The sequence below is a fragment of the Cottoperca gobio genome, chromosome 1 (assembly GCF_900634415.1).
Source record: "Cottoperca gobio chromosome 1, fCotGob3.1, whole genome shotgun sequence".
Classification (NCBI taxonomy): Eukaryota; Metazoa; Chordata; class Actinopteri; order Perciformes; family Bovichtidae; genus Cottoperca; species Cottoperca gobio.
In genome coordinates, this window is record NC_041355.1 from 14822545 (window position 1) to 14847019 (window position 24475).

Below are 24475 nucleotides of genomic sequence, written 5' to 3' on the forward strand. Positions count from 1 at the left end.
AAATTGAATAGCTCCGCCACCAAGATACACATTGGAAGAAATGTAACTATCGAAATCCTAAAGTTACATTTTGAAAAATATTCCTTATTATTTGTAAGAGAGAGTTTAAAGGACTTTGATCTTTCCATTGAGTTTAGTCTGGTATCTAGCAGCCGTTGCAGCAAGACAGCTTCAGGCACTTACACATTAGCATCACCACTCAGCTATAATGCCTGCAGCAAATCTACACACCACCAGGAATACAAATAAATCGTTCTAAGTAACAACTTTTTTTTTCCCAGCAAAATTGAATTAAAAATATATTCTTGCATTAAGAAATGAATATCAGTTAATCAACGAGATGTCGGTAATCATGATTTCATTCAAATGTAAAGAACAAAACGTTTCTTCAAGCAGTGGTGATTCCAACACACCTGATGAAAATAAATCAAAGCTATAAAAGACTTTCTGATGGGATACTTGATTCATGTGCTTCCCCTCCAAATTAATTTGACATCATTGCTTCATATTTCATGTATCCCTTTTTACTTCCATAGAAGAGAAACCACAACACTGATCCAGAGACAATGTGATAAACTCACAGTGTGCCCTGCTGTGTTAACTGCAGCTGTAGTTGCAGTTGTCAGGGCTGCTGTGGTAGAATCTCTAGCCTGTCCCACACATTTCCCCACATTTCCTACTTTGTCCACAGTAGCCAGCTCTACATTCTGTGAACAGCAGGAGGCGCTGTAGGTAGCCACAGTGACATTGACACCCCCTTCTCCAGCCAGTGTGCTGGTATTCAGGGTACCGTTCCCTTGACGGACGGTGACGCTATCAATGCCAGTTCCATTGATGCCATCAGTGAGATTAGCAATGAATTTCCACTGGGAGGAAGCACAGAGCGATGCAGAGGACGGACAACTGGTGGATAAACTGACTACCTGGCACACTGGGCGGGTAATATCTGTCACCTGGGAACACAGATACGGGAAGTTGGAGAGATGAAGAAATAAGGCAAGAATGGACATCACACAAATCATTAAGAAAAAAGGCAAAGAAACCAGAACAAAATATAGATTTAACATCAGTGATCGTTATGACAATCTTTGAAACATTTGTGTACTGTACTCATTCCAACCGAAAAGCACCACTATACAATACATGGCCAAAGAAGGAAAGTCATCATGCCAGATAAAACGCATGCGTGGGAAATGGCTACCAGGCATCTCGCCTTTGATTTTATTTGTTTGCAGTCGGCAAACATGTATTTGACCATTATTCATTATCAGTGATTTAACAGAAAATGTTACACATACAGTACTGCCCGCCACCAAACTCTTCTCTGGCTCTTTATTCCACATCCAACTTCAGCACATGTAGTTGTTCCTCTTACCTTGGCAACCACAGAAAACCTGAGGACAGCGTAGTTGATGTCAGCTGCATTTTCTGCCTCAATGGTAAGGGTCACGTCTGTTCCTGATGCAGCACTGGGCGGTGCTGTTAAGGTCACGGTGCCGTTGGCTTTGCCTCCACTGTCCGCCACTATGGTGACGGTGTTGGGTGAAGTTGAAGTATAGCTGCGGTCGTTGTTGGCTCGCACTGTGAACACCCCGGTTGCAGAGTCGTTAACAACTCCGTTAGTGGTTGTGGCTACTGTGAAAGGGACGGAGATGGTGGAGCCTGGTTCTATGTTGGTGTTGTTGGCTTGGGACTGAAAATGTGAGGGAGAAGTAGGAGGGGAGTCAAGAGAGAAATGCAGTCATACATATCTTTTTGTATTTTATGGAAATATATGTTCATGGGTGTTTGCCTGTATTGTGGTAGCCTTGAGTGGAAAGAAGTACAGGAAAGGATGTTAGAACATTTCAAGTAACTTGATTTCCTGCCTATATAGTGAGTATAGAGAAACAATGGCAGACCAAAACAAACTTGAGTCATTAGCTTAATGCAATCCTGTGTTCGGTCAAGTTTGTTGACCAACGATAATCTAAAAATATCCCTTTTATTAGATGTGATTGCCAATAGCTGAAGATGTAATAAGAAGCGAGAAGAAGGAGAACATAAAAGGCTTTAGATGCATTGCCATTCAATTATGTGAAGACATTCATAGTCCCCTAAGGATGAACCCTAGTAACTCTGGTGATAACCGGACTTTTCCCTCTAGCACCCCCATGCTGTTGACATTTGACCCTAAGCAGGACCTTTGGTGATCCCCTGTCACCCCCGTAATGATGGCACCTAAATATTGATCAGAAATGCAATTTGTCCAGTACTTTGATTTAATGTAGACTCTTGCTCAACTATGGGGATATTTGTAATGGAAATTACAAAAAGCTAGGCCAGCAGTCATGAAGCCCTGTCAAGATTAGTTACTTTTCTATGCTGAAGCAAAGTTAAGAACTCTTTTACTGAGACAGAAAACTGAAAGTGATTGAGCTTACAATAACAGAGATGCTGGAGGTCTTGATCTGAGTGGAGGCTTGTCTCTGGAAGCTGCCCGGGTTTGACCTCGAGGTGGAGCTGCTGTCCTCTCCTCTTATGCGAAGCACAAAGTCACCTGCTGGGACTTCTTTGAATGTCACTAGGAAGTTACCACTTCCCACTGACTGTTGAGGACAAAGAAGAGAGAGTAAGAGTTTGAGACTGTACTGTTGACTACTAGTTGAAATGTGTTGTCCTATTTGCTTGCAATCTCACTGCTGTATTTGTAATATTGTAAAAGTCACAGCATGCCAACGTTCAACTGTTGCAGCCTTGCCTTGTAATTTAGACTAATAAAACATACATTATCCATTCTCTATTCAAAACGTGAGGGATCAGCAGCCAGAGAACATAGTGACATTTACTACAACCAATGGTTTCCTTCAAAGTAGAAAATATAAGAAAACGTTTTTTTTTAAATAAAATAAAAAGCTTTTATATGGAAAATAACAAAGAATACACTTTAACTATTGTGTATTGCCATCAATTGTAATATGTAACATGCCTGCAGTGATCCGTTGACCTCTGTAGGCCCTGAGCTGTCAAACAGAGTCACCCCTGTGAGCTTTACTTTGTCACTTCCTGTCACAGAGACCAAGAGGCTGGTATTACCACCTAAAAAGTCGTGACAAGAGAGAAGGGGGAACTAGATGAGTACCACTGTGACAGCTACTTAGGTATGCACAGTATGTACATATCTGAAGAAGATTGAGAGGCTCTGGAAGAGACAGAATAGGTTAGTGTTGATGGGTTGGGCTATTAACATCTTTAAAATATGATGTTGAAGACAATATTAGAAAAACACTAAATATGATATATGCACCACAAGAGAATTGTACAAACTGTAAACATATAGATGGCATTAATTATGAAAGTGGTTTGACCTGAAAGAGGACGTCCCTCCTTTAGACTGAAGTCACCATGTGCTCCCTCATGAGCTTCCACAAGGTTATAAATGAAGTTCACTGAACTTTGACCTGATGCACACACACACACACACACACACACACACACACACACACACACACACACACACAAAACAGATCAGTAGTGCACATTTTAACCAAGTTTTGAGTAAATCAATAACAGAAAATGCTAATAGATGCTTATAAAAAATATTTAGAAAATTCCTCTCATTTAACTGTTACTGGCTACAGATAATTTATATCATACTACTGACCAGTGACCTTAACGGAGTAGGGGTTATTAGAGTTGACACTGATTTCCCATGATCCTGTTTGATTATCAATGTTGAGGCTTAAACGACGCAGGTTTCCGACTGTGGTGAAGGTTCCCAGAGGACCACTGGACTGACTGGAACTCTGAGATACACCTGGAGGAGAAGGAAATATGTTAAAACAACAACAAGAACAACTGGATTTTTTTCTAATGGCAGTGGAGGGAGGGAGGGAGTAAAATGCAGATGGAACAATCAAAGAATTTATTAATTTGCTTAACTGGCTTAATTTGAAGGACATTTAACAACACCTGTGGAGCTGGTGAGAGTGAAGGTGAGAGATGAGGCTCCTGTGATGTAGGCAGTGAGGTTCCTTAGTGATCCATCAACAGTAAACGTAAAATTATCAGGTGTTCCGGGATTCCTCACTTGCTGAAAAACTGTCACCTGAAAAAAGCAAGAACAGAAACTGCACATTTATACACATACTGTACAGTACCATCTTCCATCAGGTTTGATTTTATCGTTTGATGTCTCACCACAGCACTGGCTGAGGAATCCTCTATTACACTTGTAGCCAGAGTGAGTTCTGACTTGGTGACCTCAATAGCCTGACCTCCAGAGGCTCTGGCTAGGTCACGGTACAGCTGAGTATCTGTTTGGCTCAGTGTACGTGGAGCCAAACCCTGAGGGTTTCTGCGCCGCCGTCGACTAGCCAAGACGTCGGTCAACATGAAAGTTACCTAAAGTAAGAGAATAGAAACATATATTATATTGGACCTGGACAAAAGATACATTTCCACAATTGTTTACATACTAAAAACTTTAAAAACTAAATTATGGAATGTATTGACATTTAAAGTGAAAGGATAGTAAAAAATCAACCCTTACCACAGACTTGGTGCTCTCTATAATGGCAGTGATGGTGCTTTTCAGATAAGCATCTTTAGCTGGAGCGTCGGTGAAGACAAAAATCTCAGATGAGGGTGGAGCAGCAGTCAGGGCAAGCTGTCAATTGTATACGGGACAGGAAATAATATTGTTTATTAAAAATAAAACTTTGTTGCTTTACAAAATGTTGTTGTCTAAATGAATGATTCAAGATTCAAGTTTCATTTGTCATATGTAGGTTAACACAGGGTCACCGGTACAATTCCAAGAAATATGGAATTATTGCATAACACATTTATCAACACCTGAAGTCCAGACAAGCACAACTCTGGGATGTCTCCTCCTCCACTTGCAGTCAGCTTGTTGATGCTGTCTTTGAAGACATCTGCATTGGTTGTCATAGTCACAGGTCCAAACTCTGGGTATAGAAATAGACTCACTTAATCACCAGTTATGGTAGACACACAGTTTACAACGGTAGAAACACTTGCAGTTGAACAGGAAACTTTGTTAATGTCACAGTAGAACAACGAGAGGCAGCGCCGGTACATTTTACCCAAACATAAACAATTTTCTCTTGTAAACTACAAACAAGTCTGTACCTGGGTCATTGAAAGGTACCAATATGTAGGCGGAGGGCTCCTGCTGGGTTCCCCTCAAACTGTCAATGATGGAGAAGGAAACTCTCTTAGCCTCGGCTATGTCATCGCTCATACTGCCTGTGGTGTCAATGACAAAGCAGAGCACAGAGGACTGGGAGAGGCCCACCAATCTGTGGGAACACGAGAGACAAAACATCCAGCTGATTATGGGCCATTTATCTGTTCGTGATCAATGATTACCAATTGACTTTGGGCACATGCTCTGCAAGAAAAAAGGCTTCCAGCCATCCTGGTTAAAGCTGAGTTATATTTGTCTGAAATATGCAAGCTTTTCAGACGTCTAGGATACATATAACTGCTGCTTCAACACTATAGCAGTGACTTTATTTTGGTGTGAAACATTATCTGTGCTTTCATTTGCTGAAATCCAGCATGTAGGTGGGCCATACCGCAGGAAGTTCTTGTCTCCGACAGCTAATCTGATGTCCTCCAATAGCTCCATAGTGGCATTCACAGCCAAATCAGCCGCTTTGTGGTGAAGTGAGCCATGACTGGACCCAACGTCGTCTTTACTGATGCCCCCGACTGGGTCCTGCCTGCTTGTCTGGTCAAATGATCCACCGTGGCTGCATTTGCCTTGAAGCACAGAGAATATGTTTGTTATGATACTTACATCTGTTCACAAAATACTTACAAAAATGTAGAAGGTCCCGTAAAGTCACCTGCAGGTTTTTCAGAGGAGAAGACGTTGAAGTAGCCGGAAGTAAGAAGCCCCTGCTGCAGCAGGTCAGGCAGAAGGTTGTTCTCACAGTTCCCTCCCGTACAGTTTCTGCAGGTTGGAGTATTCAGGCCTGAAGCAAATGTAACAAACAGAAGAAAAAAAAACCTGGCAGGGTTTCATCTGATAACATATTCAAAATATATATATATATATTACACACTACTTTAAACCAGAAATAAATATCTCTATGTATGTTGATAATTGTATTCAACTTAAATCTGTGAACATGGTGTGAATAATTATAATTTATTTTACTGAATAAATTGTGATCATCGTTGATTTTATCAGCGATAGATTAAGTTTAGATTATAGAAATTCCCCTTGAATGATAAATAATAGACTCTGTTTGAAAGGTTTAGTTGCATAAAGCATGTACTATGGGTCCTAAGCTGGAGGCTTGTGTGCTGAGTGAAAAATTGAGTAACAATGTATTGTTCCCATTGTCATGTGTGCATTCTTGTGTGTTTGTGTATGCCACGCCAGGGTGGGTATTTGTTAACTGACAGATGATAGATAAACTGATCTTTTGTCTACTGTGATTTTCTCACTAAAGTATGTCATCATAGATCTGTATTTTACCTGCCAGGTTCTCAAGAGGTTGGTCTGGTTGGATCAGAGTGCTGAAAGGAGCAGTGTTCCCCAGCTCCACCCAGTTACTGTGGCTGTAGAAGTCCTACAGAATAATATGAAACATATTTTACTCCACTATTGCTTTGTGTTTATGATCATGCCTCTCACCAAAATGACACAACTAACCCACAGCAATCTGAAACAATGATCAACTCACCTGTAGGGTGTGACAGACTCGTCCAAGAGTCCATCTCCCTGCGACAAAGTTCTCCAGCTTCACACTGGCCTTCACACCAGACACACCTCAGCAACAAAATAGAGAACAGAGAGAGTTAGGTGCATATTCATCTGAAAAACACGACTATCTTCACCAACTTTCAATATTCCTGGCACTGAGCAGAGGATATAAATCACTTTTGATGATTCCTAAGTGTTGAATCTCTCAAAGTTCAAACCATTCCAGTATAATACTTCTTCACCAGCTGGCTAAGCTTTTTTCTTACTGTGTTTTTATTGCAGATTTTCTAATTTATCTCTACTGAACGTATCGTTTCCATTCTTAAAATATATGACTTCCAAAGTCAAGGAACTGTTATGAGCCTTGTTTTCTGCTTGTTTGTAACCAAATGTGTAAAATAAAAAAAAAACTTTTTAGATAATGTTGCCTTTCAGTGGCTGTAAAACGCTCATTTTAATTTTCAAAACATTTTCTTTAACTGAAAAGCTATTTGCATATATGCAGCAATGGGAACACTGCATTTGAAGCTCCGTATACATCTAATCTTTGGAAAACAATATTCCTGAAATATATATATATTTTTTTTTTATGTGTTTGTTGTTTCATGGATGTCTTGAATAGGAAAGCAATGTTTGATGTGTACCTGCTGTGATGACATCACGTCCTCCCTGGAAGGTCTCGTCATCAAAATGGTGCTCCTCACTCAGCGCAAAAACCACATCCACTTTTGCGTTGCTGAAGTACATGTTGGCGATGGACGTTTGGAACACAACAGTTGAGAGGAGAGAGGTGGAGGTACCTGTCGAGGAACAGGCCCTCTGCACCTGCTCAGTTGACAGGCTGTCATCAATCTGGAGACAAAGACATGACAAATTAACGAGTGCATGTTTCAAAATCTCTGTAAAAACCCAGTTCTCTCATGTCCCTGCCTCATACAGTTTTGCACTGAAGATTATCCTTAATATTATAATAGAGACTCGTATCGCCATCTTCCTGTATGAGGAAACACTATGTGAGAGAGGTTGATTAAAAACTACAACAAATACCTCCAGGAATGTCTGTCATAGCATCTTCAGTTACTGCAAGTGCAAATTATTGAAACAGTGTCACTTGGTTCTAATTAATATATTTATTTATATTTTGCACAGTGGCAACTTTGGTAGGTTGCAGGTAAGATTCCTGTCTGCATGGTGTCCCACAATCCTGCTTAACAGCATATTTTGTGCCTAACCGTCATTGTGAGTAAACTAAAACAACACAAGATGAAAAATGTTTTCTGTTTATGGACAAAGCGAGGAAGTAGCTGTCATACTTTCACCTCTTCAATAGGGTTGCTGACAATTTAAAGGAGTCATGTCCTACTATTTCAACAAAGTATTGTGAAAAGAGAGAAAAATATTTGCGTAAAAGTGTGAAAAGATTTTTATAACACCTTCAGGTACTGCAAGTGCCAATTATTGAAACAGTGTCACTTTGTTATAATTCATCTATTTAAGTATATGCGGACAAACTGCCCTCATGTCACATGATAGAAATAAAAAACGAAAATATAATACATCCTCTAGATATTTGAATGCACCACAGTTCTTCCAGTTTCTCTGTTTCAGTGTGGCTTTACAACTTACAGTCAGGCTAAAGTCCCGTCCCTCAGAGGCAGCAATGTCTCGGCAGACCTCAGCTGTCTTTCTGAGTACCGCCCTTCGTGTGATGTCACGGTGAGTGGTGGAATTCCCATCAAATGAGAAGAGTGGTTGGAAGCTATGAATGAGGCCTGAAAGGGAGAGGAGCACCGCCACTAGAAACATGACTGTCTGTCTAGCAGCCATTGTGGAGGACGAGGACGAGGACGGGGACGATGCAATTGGAAGATGACGAAATCTGGATGGATACTTTCTCTAAACCTCTTCACCCGACCCAACTCCTCTCTGCCCGTTTTCTTTCCTTCACTTATTTCACCAAAAATCAATTGAATAGAATTAGAAAACTTCCCCACTGTGTGCAGTTATAAAACAATGAGTCACCACAAACACAATAACACAATGTGGTCAAGCACAGAGACGTTACTGGCAGTGAACCAGGTGTAACGAGAAAGTAACTGGCAAGTGAAACCCAAGGAAGAAAGAGGAAGGGGAAATCCATACAGAAAGAAGGAAAATAAAACTGATTAGATTATACAAATTGCATTAGTGCTACACAATATCAGTATTTTTCTTTTTGAGGCAAGCATGCTTTTATTGTACATTTTTCCAATTATTGTACATTGCTTGTGAAGTTTCAGGGTTGGCACAGTGAATATTGTTCAGTCTACTTCTAAAATTTCAACATAATCCCCACGAAAATACGATTAACAGCATTTCATGTGCTATTTAAATATTTTTAAATACATTTTTCACCTTATCTGAAATACCTCTTATTTAGAATAGAAAGAAAAATGCAAAAAATGCTAATAGTACAAAAAAGTAAACATTAGGGCAATAATAATGTTTAAAGTATAAAAACAATTATATGTATATATTTACACTAATTAACACACAGTTAACAATATACATAAAATGTTAATACATTTGACACACTTACCTGTGTGCTATTTACAAGTCCAGTCGTATTTAGATGCTGGAACGGCTTCTGTCCCACTATATCAGTATCTCATGTTTACACTCAGGTAGACTAGTTTGTGCGCAGACCTGTGTGTTTTGTGTTACCTGGAAACGTTAAGTATGTGAGTGTGTGCTCTCATTCCCTCCTCTTATAGTTACCTCCGTCCTGAGTGACTGAGCTGATGAGGAAATTCCACACACCCACACAACTGTTTGAGTGAGTGAGTGCATGCTTGTCAATAAATGTAATACACCTTTACAAATTTGATTTATTTTTAATCAACCCACAGATCCAGGAGCCCATTGTTTCATAATCCGAGATCACAGAAAGAGAACACAAAAAAACACCCAAGTTATTGCAATGATTATCCCTCATCCTACCAATTTATTTAACATACAAGAACTACCATCCCTGGGGACCCCAAGAATAAACTTATGTACGAAACATAACAATTGATCAATGTATTTCGGTGCTTTTGAATATATTAAAAAAGACTAATTGAAACAGAAAACAATGATATGGAGACATTAGGAACACATTGATTGACAAGGTCATAACATTTCTGAATGATGTAAGTTTGTAAATTTACAAATGACAGTCCCTGATGCCAACAAGAAGACATTCATTTTCAACCCCAGGACAAAATGTATGTCAGAGGAAGTGCTAATACTGCTTTCAGCAGGGATACGTACGGACAACTATCTCAATCACACAGAGATTGTGAGTGGTAGGTTTTAGAAAGTGTAGTTACAGCATTTCAAGAAACGTTGTCTGGTGTTACCTCTGTGGAATACCCTTCTTATAATTCAGAGGAACAAAGTACCTCTGCACACCCACATACCTTGTGAGAAGCCCGATATTATCTATGCTATCATATTTTATTGCCGATGCCTTTTCTCCACATCATACAATGTCCTGTGTTCATCTGATTGGGATGTATTTAATCTCAAATCAGAGATGCTACGCAACCTACCCATGCACAGTGGCAACTTTGGTAGGTTGCAGGTAAGGATCCTGTCTGCATTATGTCACACAGTCCTATTTAACAACATATGTTGTGCCCAGTCATTTGATAATATGCACTCTGTGTCACAAGCAGGGAATAATCCAGGGGCAGAGTCGGGTCACGGAAACAGGTTGGATCAGGCAGAGACAAAATCAGGTCACGGAAACAGGGTCGAGGAAGCCTGGGAATCAAACACATGGGAAACAGGAAGACGTCACAAACACTGGCACTCTTGACATCAATGTACGAAGACAAACTGGCAACGAGAGACAAACAAAACACAGACTATATACACCAGGAAGTGAGAGGGAACAATGAGACACAGGTGGGGACACTAACGGACATATTGGGAACACCTGGGGGCAGGAAGTAGAAACAACTGAAACGAGAGAGAACAGGTAAGTAACAAAATAAAACAGGAAGTACAAACATGACACAAAACATCTAATGAACAGGACGAGACCTAATAGAAAACCCATTATTCATGTTCTATGATATTTTGAGAGCATCAGGTTTTGCCGTTATAAATCTAGTGAGCCCTCTGAAAGACAACTCTATATAGCTCTAACCAGTGGAGTGGGAACATGTGTAGTAGTAAAGGCACAGGTGTAAAACAAGTATTCATGGTGGAATTCCATTTAGCAGCTTCAGTTTCAGGGTCCTGGTGTATGCTGGCTCGCCGTCACACCATCATGGATACTGGGACACTGGATTAGAACAGAGCCATCGTTATCCTACTGTGACATGTCAGAATGTCTGCTGTGAAAAAGGCCTATTGCTTCAATCATTGCCTTTACATGCATATATGTTACGTCCAAGAGTATGTATTCATATGTGGATTAATGTGCTGATTCTCATGTCACAATGTTGATAAAAATAGGCTTTATTTAAATATAGAGATGACTTCTGTGAGGCAAAGTTAAGAAGTCCAAGTGAATTTTATTGTACATCAGTAGACTCCTGTGCAGGTATCTACAATAAACAAAATAAATGGTTGGCCAAAAATAAAGGTTAACAAACCACACTCGCAAAAAAAGCTACTAAAGAAAAGTCTGAAAAAGTGTTGGCTATGCCGCTATAAAAGGGCCCCAACAATACTGCTATGTGTTTTGACATCTTTTGATTTATTTATACACTTTTCCATTCCATATGCATTATGTTCTATAATGATCACAGTGAAAATTATAAATGAAATAAAATGTAAAGCCACTGTATTCCTCAGACTTACACCCAACATTTCTGAGTGAGTTGCAACAGTCTTGACACTTTCGGAAGTTATGAATTGAATTACAGAGTAATAACAGTAAGTTTTTTACTTACCACATCCTGAGTAGCACTCTGATGCAGATTTGTCTTTTCTGAAAAGATGAGCTGTCATCAACCTTTTCCAGAATTAAAAAATATCCTCTTTTTAAGACTTTTTGTGTTTTACAAACCGACAACATACAGTTTGTTTGAACTAAAGGAAGCTACCAAACAGGATTGACTAGTGTTACCACATGAGGAACCTCCCTCTGGAAATGCAAGCAGGGAACTGACGGAGCCAGTGTGGAGCAAAGGTTTCATTTTTACACAAAAACATACAAACACATAACATAAGAATATGTTAGAAATTACGAAAATAATCAGTTTCTTCTCACTAAATACTGTTTAAACACCACATGAGATAAGATACATATTAGCTCTGGATCCTTCGAGCAAAGGTGTAGAAGAAGATCTGTGCTATGCGGTCATACCTGTAAATCCTATGAGCTGGCAAACGAAGATTCTTCCGCACTCTTTCAAAGGAATATAATGCTGCTGTGGAAGCCTCTCTGGGAACCACCACCTTATCGTGGTAGAGAGGTTTGTGTGTCCCTATGAACCTGAGAGCTGTGTTGTCTGGAGCCTAGTGCTCCTGGTAGGGTCTCCCAAGGCAAATTGGTCTCAGGTGAGGGGCCAGACTAAGAATGGTTAAAAAAAGACTTCATGAAAAAAAGGGAAAGGAAAGGAGAGACCCTGCCCGGAGGAAGCCCGGGGCCCCCGTCTGGAGCCGGGCCCAGAGGGAGGGCCCGACAGCGAACGCCTGGGGGCCGGGTTTGCCACGGAGCCCGGTCAGGCACAGCCCGAAGAAGCTACGTGGTGCCTCCCATCCATCCATCCTGTGGGCCCACCACTCATGGGAAAAACCGCTGGGGTCGGGTGCGCTGTCACACGGGTGGCAGTGATGGTCAGGGACCTCGACGGACCAGACCCGGGCAGCAGAGGCTGGCTCTGGGGACGTGGAACGTCACCTCTCTGTGGGGGAAGGAGCCGGAACTAGTGCGGGAGGTGGAGCGCTACCAGTTGGATCTGGTGGGGCTTACCTCTACGCACAGTCTTGGCCCTGGAACCGTACTCCTGGATAGGGGTTGGACTCTATTCTTCTCCGGAGTTGCCCAAGGTGTGAGGCGTCAGGGAGTATGGGGTGAGGGGGTCACTTCTGAGGGCCATGCATTCCCTATACGCTCAAAGCGAGAGATGTGTCCGGATACTCGGCAGTAAGTCCTCTCGTTCCCAGTGAATGTTGGCCTCCGCCAGGGCTGCACTTTATCACCAATCCTGTTTGTGACTTTTATGGATAGGTGTATCGAAGCGTAGTCGTGGAGGAGAGGGGTTGCAGTTCGGTGGCCTGAGGATCTCATCGTTGCTCTTTGCAGATGATGTGGTCCTTATGGCATCATCGTTCTGTGACCTTCAGCAGTCACTGGATCGGTTCGCAGCCGAGTGTGAAGCGGTTGAGGATCAGCACCTCAAAATCTGAGGCCATGGCTCTCAGCAGGAAACCGGTGGATTGCCTACTCCGGGTAGGGAATGAGCCTTTACCCCAAGTGAAGGAGTTTAAGTACCTCGGGGTCTTGTTTGCGAGTGAGGGGACGATGGAGCGAGAGATTGGCCGGAGAATCAGAGCAGCGGGGGTGGTACTACAGTCACTTTACCGCACCGTTGTGACGAAAAGAGAGCTGAGCCAGAAGGCAAAGCTCTCAATATACTGGTCGATCTTCGTTCCTACTCTCACCTATGGTCATGAAGGCTGGTTCATGACCGAAAGAACGAGATCACTGGTACAAGCGGCGGTGTTCCAGGCACGTCTAGCTGGGAGGAGACCCCGGGGAAGACCCAGGACTCAGTGGAGAGATTATATCTCCTCACTGGCCTGGGAACGCCTCAGGATCCCCCAGTCGGAGCTGGCCCGGAGAAGGGAAGATTGGGGTTCCTTACTGGAGCTGCTACCCCCGCGACCCGATTCCGGATAAGCGATGGACGATGGATGGATGGATGGATGGATGGATGGATGGATGGATGGATGGAAGCACGTGACAGGGGGAAAGGTAAACAAAAACTATCTGGTGTTATATGATAGATAGACAGACAGACAGACAGACAGATACTTTATTAATCCCGAGGGAAATTAATGCATCCAGTAGCTTAAAAGACATGATATACAACATTACCCATCTGAATCTGAATCTGAATCTGAATCCCCCTGCTATCACCAAGTGGAGGTGTACAGTCTTATGGCCAAGCGGACAAGTTCTTTAGCCTGTGTCGTGGAAATTTGAATCAAGTCCTTAAACAAATGATCAGTGAAATCTATAATACTGAAATGACGATTCTTGAGAAGTTAACTTGTCTTTGGAGTATTTATTATTTGCAAATAGGATCATCAATCATACAGAGTGCAAGCAGTCTGCGTGAGGAAGAACCCAGAAAAAAGAGTGTTCATGTATCTTAAAGACAGAAAGGGGAAGGAGGGGTAAAAGATTGCCACAGTAGGCCAAACAAAGGGAGAAGAGAAAGACGCTGTGGAGAGTTCCCACAGTTGCAGGTGTTAGAAAGACAACATAAAGAGATAAGTAGAGGGGAGAGAGGGGAGGGGAAGAAGATGGGAACATTTGGGATTAACAGAGAAGAATCTGGTTGGAATAACATAAGGTTACAGATCAGAGAGGGAGAAAGACAGAAGTTAATTGAACCAAGTATTAAACAATTCGAATATAATATGGACATATGACATTTTCCATTACATTCAACTAAAACAAATATGTAGAATTTCATCACAGGCGTTAAAACATCAAACCTAGAACTTCACAAAGATTTAGACTAGGTCATCATGGGCTGGATGAAAAGAAGTGCAAGTGGCTATTGTTCAGAACTGTGTCTGAGATTTCAAAGAGCAAGCAGGGAGGTGACCTAAAGAAAGTTGTCATTGTATCAGATCAGAATCAGACTCAGGTGATTCTGATTTCTGGGGCGTGTTGTGTGATGTATGTGCAGAATGAGAAACTTGGAATGGACGTATTGACGTGTAGATCCCTCGTGGGTGACACAGAAACTCGTCTGCAGGTCACTTGATGACTTCTCCTAAATCGGATGATTTGAGGGCAGTGTAACTGCATACGTCAAAAGACGCTCGTTGCTCAAACTGAGGCTAACTCCTTCCAGTTAGATTCAACGACACCCTCGGTGATTCTCTGTCTTGTATCTTTAGGTTGTAGTTTGTGTGGTGCTACCCCCTTCGTGCTACTCTGGAGAGTCAGTGGGGTGAGGCACCTTTTTACAGTGGCTAGCGTGGATCCAAGTTGCTCTCTCTGCCATCTTCACAGCCGTGTGGGTGGTGAGGAGGATCTGGAACGGGCCTTGCCACCGTTTGGATTTCCAGTTATTTCGTCTGAAGTCTTTTACCACCACAAAATCACCTGGTTTTAATTTGTGGAGTGGTGTCGATGCAGGTGATGGGAGAGCTGCTGTCACCTGTTTCCTTATGTCGGAAAGAGTGGAGGAAAGGTTAATGCAGTAGGTTAGCATGTTATGTTCACAAGTGTCTGTGGACGGTGGTAGTTGTCTTGGATGATCCACACCAATGTGGGGAGGTGCTGCAAACAAAATTTCATAAGGTGACAGACCTGACCGTGTTCTCTTTCTCATTGCCGATTTCTCAATCAGTACGATTGGCAGGGCTTGTGTCCATGACAGGCCTGTTTCATCACAGCATTTGACCAGTTTTGTTTTTATGGTCCCGTTCTCTCTCTCCACAGTTCTTCCACTGGCTGGATGATAGGCACAGTGGTTTCTGAGGTCAATACCTAGGTATGAACTCAGTTCAGAAACGGCATGGTTAACAAAATGAGGACCATTGTCACTTGAAATTTTCGTTGGAATGCCCCAGCGAGGTATTATCTCACGGAGTAAAGCTTTGGTCACTGTAACTGCAGTGGCGTGTCTAGCCGGGAAAACTTCTACCCATTTTGACCACATGTCGACCATTACTAGACAATACTTTTTGCCTTCTAATGGGCTTAGTTCAATGAAGTCCATCATAAGGTGCTCAAAAGGTCGTGTAGGTGTTGGGTGAGCAACTGTGTTACTGCAGTTGGTCTGCCAATGTTGACACATGCTTGGCAGTGTTTTTGTGCATAGGCTGAAAAGCCCTTTGTGAACCAAAAGTCATTAATTAGACTTAACATTCCTCCCTTTGACACATGGTCTAACCCATGTGTCAATTTTGCATAGTGCGGAAAGAGACTTTTGTGAAGGCAGGGCTTACCATCTGGTCCCCACCAGGTGGCGTCTGTAAAGATGGAGCCACAAGATGACCAGAGGCGGCGCTCATCTGCGTAGCCATAGACTGAAGAGCTGTGAGAGAGGAGAGGAGAGATGAGAGAGACATACGTGTGTCCTTAGGGGGAGGGGTGAGCAGGGAGACAGCTTTTGCAGCTGCATCTGCTCTGGCGTTGCCCTGTGACACAGAGTTAATGCCCCCTGTGTGTGCAGAGCATTTGCAATTAGCTATAGTTGTTGGTAGGAGGACAGCTTCTAGAAGTGCCAAAATCAAAGTGTGATGCAGAATGGGTTTACCATCTGATTTTAGGAAGTTTCTATGTTTCCATAATGCCCCAAAATCATGTACTACACCGAACGCATCGGTCAGTGGAGTCAGTGTAGACAGTGGCTGATTTGTTAGAGGCCAATTTACAGGCTTCTGTGAGAGCAATCAGCTCTGCTGCCTGTGCTGAGAGGTGATGAGGAAGAGAGCCGGAAATGAGTGTATCATGTTCAGAGAAACCCACATGTGTTATGCCGGATGTGGGATCCCTGGAAGCAGAGCCATCTACAAAAAGAATTAGGTCAGAATTAGTGAGAGGTGTGTCCTTCAGATCAGGGCGGGCAGTGCACAGAATATCTAGTTCTGCCAAACAGTTATGCTCCTCGCCATTATCTGGAGTGGGCAAAAGAGAAGCAGGGTTAAGTGTAGTACAACGTTTCACAGTAACATTGGGCATGTCTAGGAGGGTGGTGTGATATCTCAACCACCTAGCACCAGAGAGGTGTGATGTTTTCTGTTCCAACAGAATGTGTGAGACTGCATGAGGAACAAGTAAGGTGACGTCAGAGTAACCTACAATATCACGAGAGGCTAACAGAGCTTTCTCTGCCGCTGCAACTGCACGCAAGCAGCGAGGAAGACCTGTCGCTACAACGTCTAACTTAGATGAAAAATAGCCTACTGGTCGATCTTTACCGCCATGTTTTTGTTTTCACTGAGGTCATACACCCACCCTTTTCATTGACTGCCTGTGTGAATGGCTTCTCTAAATGAGGTAGACCTAGAGTGGGAGATGATTGCAGAGCAAGTTTCAAGTTTTTGAAAGAATCCTCAGCCTGAGTTGTCCAAGCTATACGGTCCTCTGAGGAGAGACCTTTGCCATGAATGAGTGTCCCTAAAGGCTGTTCAAGTTGAGCATAGTTAGGAATAAATGTCCTACAATATGAACACATGCCCAAAAATGACATCATCTGTTTCTTTGTCCTAGGTTTTGGGAGACTTATAATGGCCTGGACTCGCTTAGGGGACAAGGGTTTGCCTTCCCCTGAGATGTTATGACCCAAGAAGGTGATGTTTTTCTGAGGCAAGGTGTTTGAGAAGGGTGATAGTGTCTTTTTGACACTGTTCTTTCGATGGAGAAGCAATGAGGAGATCATCTACATACTGCAACAGAGCAGTGCCAGGGCTGAGTGCCAGTGGCTCAAGACTGGACCTAAGGGCCTCATTGTAGAGTGTGGGAGACTCACAGTAGTCTTGACAGAGACAAGAGAAAGTGTACCTTGCCCTTCAAGTTGAAAGCAAACCAGAACTGGCTGTCTTCGTGCCCAGGAACACTGAAAAAAGCATTTGAGAGGTCAACTACAGAAAACCACAGTGAAGCTGAAGGTGTTTGTGCCAAAATTGTAAATGGATTTGGTACATTAGGTGCACGAGGCTGTACTGCATCATTCACTGCTTTGAGGTCCTGTACAAATCGCCATTCGGTTGGTTGTCCCTCATCTCTGATCTTTTTTACTGGGAAGATTGGTGTTCGAACAGGTGAATCCGGGCAGGGGACAATTACTCCGGCCTGCAAAAGAGAATCAAAAACAGGTGTAATACCATCAATAGCCTCCTGTTTTAGGGGATATTGTGATTTACAGGGTCGAAAGTGTGATTTGGGAGTGATTATCACAGGTTGTGCATTCTTAATGATTTCCCATTCGCCCACAAGGAGGCCGGCACTTCCTGAAGAGCTGGAGAAAGGAAGGATCAGAGAGAAGCATGTGAGATGATTGTGTGTCCTTCAGTGGATCGTGCACATCAAATAAATACACAGATCTTAAGGCAGGTGTAATAAGAAAGAATGGTTTCTTATACAGGCTTGTAGAGGGCGAATACATGACCTCAGGATCCTCTGTGTTTTCCCAATCAGAAATAGAGAGACACTCTGCTGTGAAGGGATCCAAATCGCTCCATTGATCACTGGCTGATTTGGACAAGGACACGTGAGCAGCTGATCAGTCAACGCGGAACACCTCCTGTTGTTTAGATGTCAATGAGATTGAGATCACAAAAAAAAGAAGAGCACTGGAGAATATAATTTACATCTTTGTAAAATATGTCCTCATAACAATGGTCTGGTAGACATATAGATCTGATGGGCTGTACTGAACCAGAGTGTGATCTATGGGGTGTTCTCGAATCACTTTAAGACCACTAGGGGTGGACATGAGACTAATTATCAGCCTGATCATTAAATCTCTACCTAGAAGATTTACTGGACAGGCAGGAGATAACAAAAAAGAATGTTTTGTGTTTAAATTATCCCCATCTATGTCATGTGAACATCGTATAGGCACAGTGAAGTTTTCTTTTTGAGTGAGACCAGATGCGCCCTGGGAATACACATATTTACCACTCATTTTAGGTTGAAATATAGATGATTTCATTATGACCGAATATGTCGCTCCTGAATCAACCAAAAATGTAAGAACCTGTCCACCAACCACTAGACTGGTTTCAGGTAAAACCTTAAATGGTTCAGTTGAATACTTTGTATATGTGCCAACCTGAGCTGTTGGTTTGTTAGCTTCTTCTAAAAATGCAATTGCACTAAGGATTGTCTGATGTTGTTCATGTATGAGTGTGTGTGTGTCAGAGTGTGTGGTTAGCTGAGTAAGCTGTTCTTCATTGCATGAGCGTGTGTGTGTGTGTGTGTGTGTGTGTGTGTGTGTGTGTGTGTGTGTGTGCTTTGTTTACTTCCTTTTTCCTGTGTCTCTGTAGTCAGGTATCTCCCTCCCCCTCCACATGTCTCTCCACTGGCCTCGGTTCAATCTGATGTCTGAGGTGAGGAAAAGTGGGGTCTCTGTTGTTGGAATCCGCTGTCCATTCTATGTGAACACTCAGCTCCCCAGTGGCCCCTCTGGCGGCAAATGTAACACACATCTCTCCCAAGTGGTTGGAAGCCTTTCCTGTTGTAGCCTTGTCCTCTCTCTCTTTCCCTCTGCCTCTTCTGTTGTAGCCAGACATCCCTCCATGTTGCTGCTGGTGTTTTTGTTGGCTCCAGGTCATGTATTATACAGCCTGTATCATGGCGAACTCTGATGTCTCCTTTTGTTTTTCTTTCTGCTCTGTTTCCTCCTTTTCCTTCATTACCGCTTGTTTCTCAGCATGACAGGCGTGTCTGATGACCTCGAGTAGGCGAGCTTCTTCATAGCCAACACAGCTCAATTTTACTGCAGATGAGACAGATGGGAGGAGGTTTTGCAGAAAGCATTGTTTAAGAAGACACTCCCAATAGCCTCTTTCATTTCCAAGGTCACGGGGTTCCTGGAGACCGCTGTGTTCATTGAAGATATTGTGAAGTCTGATGTAGTAATCTTGGACATTTTCACCAATCTCTTGTCTGCAGGTAGTGATTTTGTTCATGTCTATTCTTGCATGGAAAGCAACCTCAAGCGCTTCTTTTACTTCATCCACTACCCACTGCATCCACCATCTCTCTGTCTGTCCATGGTCTCTGTACCATTATTGAGCCTTCTAATCCTGCTACTTGCACCATAGGAAGGTTAAAAGAGGGTTTTTCATTAGGGGGAGAGGGTCGAGGTCTTCTTCCACTTCTGGTATCATGAATGTGATGATATGATCTTCTGTCTGCCTCTTCGGTCCCTTCATCCTTAAAGGAGGGGAGTGCACCACTGCTCCCTGCAGATGAGATGAGGTTTAGCAGGCTGCTCATCGGTGTGTCAGAGATGGCGCAGCAGGCGATGGTGGTGGCTGACGTAGAGGTTGTTGATACGGTGATGTAACGGGAACATGTGGAGGACATGCGTGGAGGTCAGGGTCCACTCTGCATAGAGAAGGATACAAAGAAGATTCCTGAGAATTGTTGTCTGTTCTCCCCATATCTTTCATGCCTTGTGTCTCCACCGTCGGTACAGTTTTGCACATTTTTTTCTTTTCTCTTTCTCTTGCTTCATTTTCCCACATTTTAAAGCTAACCTTATGACTGTCAAAGTCATCTAATTGCTTAGTTTCCACTTTCTTTGACTTCCTTAAATCTTTTTTTTTTCCTGCATAATTTTCCCCAATCGTGAGAGTTGTGCTAAACTCAGTGAACCCCCATCTGGAAACCTGTAGTATTGGCAGGTTTTTAAATGTTTACAACTCTTCTCACCATACTTGGTCTTCATAAAAAACTCAAGCGGGCTTTCGACTTCTCTGGTCGATACTTTACTTCCCTTTGTTCCCGTTGTACAAAGTAAGTTAAAACACAATCGTCACTGTGAGTCCCAAATTTCGTTTAAGGTCAAATCCAGATAAAGCCGTTATTAAACACGCTGGTTTAACCTTTTCAGTCTAAGGCAATACCTGACTACTAGTCTCCTCTGCTGTGACTAGTATGTTTCTGTCAGATATCCCTTAGGCTAAAGGAGTTCAATATTTGACTACTCGTCTCCTCTGCTGTGACTAGTATGTGTCTGTCAGATATCCCTTAGGCTAAAGGAGTTCAATATTTGACTACTCGTCTCCTCTGCTGTGACTAGTATGTGTCTGTCAGATATCCCTTAGGCTAAAGGAGTTCAATATTTGACTACTCGTCTTCTCTGCTGTGACTAGTATGTGTCTGTCAGATATCCCTTAGGCTAAAGGAGTTCAATACCTGACTACTAGTCTCCTCTGCTGTGACTAGCATGTGTCTGTCAGATATCCCTTAGGCTAAAGGAGTTCAATATCTGACTACTTGTCTTCTCTGCTGTGACTCGTATGAAATACCTCTGTCAAATATCTCTTAGGTCAAAGGACTTTAATATTTAACTACTCCTCTGCTCTGCTGTGAGAAGTGTGAAATATCTCTGTCAAATATCCACCCTTGCTTCCCCTTCTCCTTTCCTTACTTTAAATGATGATAAAACCATTTCTTCACATGATCTTTTTATCAACGCCAAGCAGGTCCATCAAGATGCATTGTCCATGGGGTGATTGGGGGGAGGGGGGTTGCATGAGGACAGCCTGGGTGGCTGTGTTGGGGGAGGTGAGGGCAGGGTGTGTAGGGAGGTGCTGGGTGGGCAGCTCCTGGCTGCAACAGCTGGGCTATCAAACCTGTTGAGCTGGTTTGCTCACAACGCACTTCAGCTCTTCCCGGTAAACAAAAACTATCTGGTGTTATATATTGTTGGTAGAGAATATAAGGGTGTTTATTGATGGATCAGGCTACAACTAAATATTATGTTGGTCCTGTTTACGGTCAGCCACTCGGCTCATACTTTTACTTGCAGATGTAAGTACACCAAAGGAGTCAATGTACATGCAAATAGAATATATTAAATATATATCATATATTACAAATATGTGGAAAGTAGGCTCTGCTGTGTTTATTTAAAGCCTTAGAGACCTACTTCCTGAGTTTTTGTCTTAAAAATATATAATTTTGGGTGCTGCAAATACGTATACTGATTTTAATATTTGTTAACTTTCTTTACTTTCATTTTATTATTATTATTATTATTATTCAGTAGGTTTTATTTTCCATTTTATGTTATGCAGTGATATTAAGTGTTTTTAGTCCCATCTTATTTTCTATTAACTTGGCCTTTATGTTCATTCTATGTCTATTTCCTCTTTTTGTAAAGCAATTTGTTCTGCATTTCTTGTAGGAAAGGTACAATACAAATTAAATGTAATATGAATATTATATTCATATTAATATTATTATACAAAGTCCAATGAATATTCATGATTTTGAAAGAGTTGGAAAATACATTTACATACATACTTTGGTTAGTATTTTTTTTAGTTCGGCTTTATGAGGTTTTTTTTCTCTTTCAGATATGAAGTTTGGCATAAGACCAGTGTGTAAGCTGAAGTCACACAGGAACTGGGCAACCCTGTGTGTGTTGTTGGTGGTTGCGCTCCTTTTGTATCATGACCCATTTCTACACATTTTACTGGTTACTTTTGTTTGCAAATTTACACTGAATATGCAAAAAACCTTTTTTTTCTCACTGTTTCTTATCTGTCACTGCAGAAAACTAAGACTGTTGCTGTACCTCTGGATATGGCGACAGATTCCATTGATGACATGTTTGATGGTTGCTGGTCTAAAGCAGCCTCTGTGATTGACCTGTTTGGCGTGTTTGAGAGGCACTTCAACAGAAACTTCGGTATTGCCTGGGCTTCAGCTGAAAGCAGTGCAAGACACCCTGTGCTCATGCACCTGAAAGAAGATCATGCTACTGTTGTGTACATGTACACAAAGGTGAAAGATATCCAACACGATTTCAACCAAGCAGTGAATACAGGGAAACAAAAGTACGGCACATACAGATTTAAGTTCCATTTTTTCTACTTCTACCTGACGGATGACATTCGAGTTCTGCGTCCCAATCAGACGTCGTGCAGAACCACCTATCACAGGACACGGAAACACTTTGACGACAATGTCATTAACACAACATGCGTTTTGATGCTTTCACGTGGGTAACTTCAAGCAAGCACTCATTTGATTTTAATGGCAATGTTTCTTGTTTTGAGATCTACTCATGCTTTGGTGCTGATATAACACATTACTGTGCCACAAACCAAATGGGACAGGTGCTGATCCCTCCCTATGAGGTCTTCAAAATCACTGATGTCCTGACAGATGACCCATGGTGCATTGTGATCTACAAGCTACAGAGCACCAAATAACCAAGGAGAGATTTAAATTGTAATTTGAATCAAGAGCAAATAAAAACATATTATGAAGGCAGTTTAACTTACTGGCAAACAAGCAGCATTGCGATGATGTTAGCATGCATCTTGTTCATCTTGTTGATAATAATTAATTTAGTGCTCTGCTGGAGCTGATTAATATTCTGCTGATATTGAGTTAGCCATTGATCAAAGAGGGGTGACTTAATGGGACACTTTAGCTTGTGATGTTTGTCATTGAGATAATGTATCAATTGTTTTTGAAAGTTATAAGGAAATAAAAATGTTTTGCTAAACTGAAACTAAAAAATATAATAAAAAAATACTAAACCATTTTCAACTCTTTTGTTAATTATTGACATAAAAATGAGATATTTCCCCTGAACAACAACATAAATGTAATGGTCTCAGTAATAGAACATACAAATCCCAACCCAACCATCTTTGCTACGTTTTAGGGTTATTCAAACCCTAAAACTATTAGAGTTATTGAGAAATGTTCTACCAGGACTGGAGAGCCAAGTATCTAAAAGATACAAAGAACTGTTGTAATAAAATAGAATATAATCTCAATATGTATTTAAATATATGTATAAAGTATATGATTGCTGTCTAATTTTGAGGATGAATTTGCAGTAGTAAAAAGTAAAAAAAAAAAAGGGATAACGAATGGAAGGAGGAGATTTGGTCAAAAAGCTCAATAACCAGAAACTACAACCGTATAACATTTACAGAGAGGGCAGCGGTTCCTCTCAGTTAAGAACGCGTACCTTATCGCTGGTGAGGCAAGCAGATAAAGTCTTGATGCATTTATGGTGAGGATGAATTTCATTTTGTGTTCCATTGCACCATCTACAGAGAGGAATCATTTTTACATTACAGGTCATTTAGCAGACATGACTTGTAAGTCCAGACTTACAGTGAACTAACTACAGGGAATGTTCTGTTTGGAAGTCATATCACTAGACCACTAGGCCATCACCACCCTCATTTGTTTGAAGAAAAAGAATCACTTTAAAACCCTAATTTGTTTTGGTTGTCTTTAGGTAATGTGTTGAGTTGGCTCTTTACTGACGAGATTGTTGTGTTGGCAAGATTGTCACGTGGCCATCCTGTTTGTATTTTCTGTCTAGTGTCTTAAGCCCATACGGGCAGTGCACTCAAACAAACAAATCAATCAATCAATTGAATTCATTCAATCATTTTTATAGTATTAAAAGTAGCATACCATTTCAACATATCTAGAGTAACTACCCCACTGTATGCAATGTGATATAATATTTTACCCTGTAGAAATAATGTATTGTACATTTCATTAATGAACAATATTTTGTGCTATTTTGTTTTTTTTGTAAAATGACCAACAGAGCAGTTTGGATAACACCATATAGATACAGTACATGGACTCTTTCTACATACACATGTATAGTACGGTTTACTGTTCATCCTGTGTCTTGAAATGTCTTTTACAAAGAATTAAAACACTTCTTGTCTTGAGGTACGGTCTTACGTACAAATGTGTGATTCCCAGATACACAGACCAATATAATCCGTTACAATCAACGAGGAAATTAGTTGACTGCGTAGTCCTCAGGAAGGTCCCGCCCCTGATTGGAATGTCCTGCAGCT

At 41.7% G+C, this 24475-nt stretch overlaps 1 protein-coding gene across 1 annotated transcript; it reads right to left on the reverse strand.

Moving 5' to 3' along the window:
* Positions 1 to 509: 509 nt before the first annotated feature.
* vwa10.2 (von Willebrand factor A domain containing 10, tandem duplicate 2) lies at positions 510 to 9366 on the reverse strand. Its single transcript, XM_029432779.1, has 18 exons — positions 9300 to 9366; positions 8348 to 8668; positions 7366 to 7573; positions 6702 to 6787; positions 6494 to 6587; positions 5856 to 5984; positions 5583 to 5769; positions 5134 to 5303; positions 4837 to 4949; positions 4532 to 4648; positions 4180 to 4383; positions 3952 to 4087; positions 3644 to 3796; positions 3348 to 3440; positions 2965 to 3078; positions 2424 to 2584; positions 1376 to 1693; positions 510 to 953 (listed from the first exon to the last, which is right to left on the reverse strand). The coding sequence occupies exons 2-18, from the start codon at positions 8546 to 8548 to the stop codon at positions 525 to 527; spliced, it is 2913 nt and encodes a 970-aa protein (XP_029288639.1). The 5' UTR covers positions 8549 to 8668; positions 9300 to 9366; the 3' UTR covers positions 510 to 524.
* Between the last annotated feature and the right edge of the window lie 15109 nt (positions 9367 to 24475).

Bases quoted from the DNA above. Each gene is read 5' to 3' on its own strand.
- vwa10.2 (XM_029432779.1), bottom strand. From the start codon at position 8,548: ATGGCTGCTAGACAGACAGTCATGTTTCTAGTGGCGGTGCTCCTCTCC. The intron at 5,304-5,582 runs GTATGGCCCACC...GTGTTCCCACAG, and splicing joins GGAGACAAGAACTTCCTGCG to ATTGGTGGGCCTCTCCCAGT. The intron at 2,585-2,964 runs GTTACATATTAC...CTCAACAGTCAG, and splicing joins CAACGGATCACTGCAGGCAT to TGGGAAGTGGTAACTTCCTA.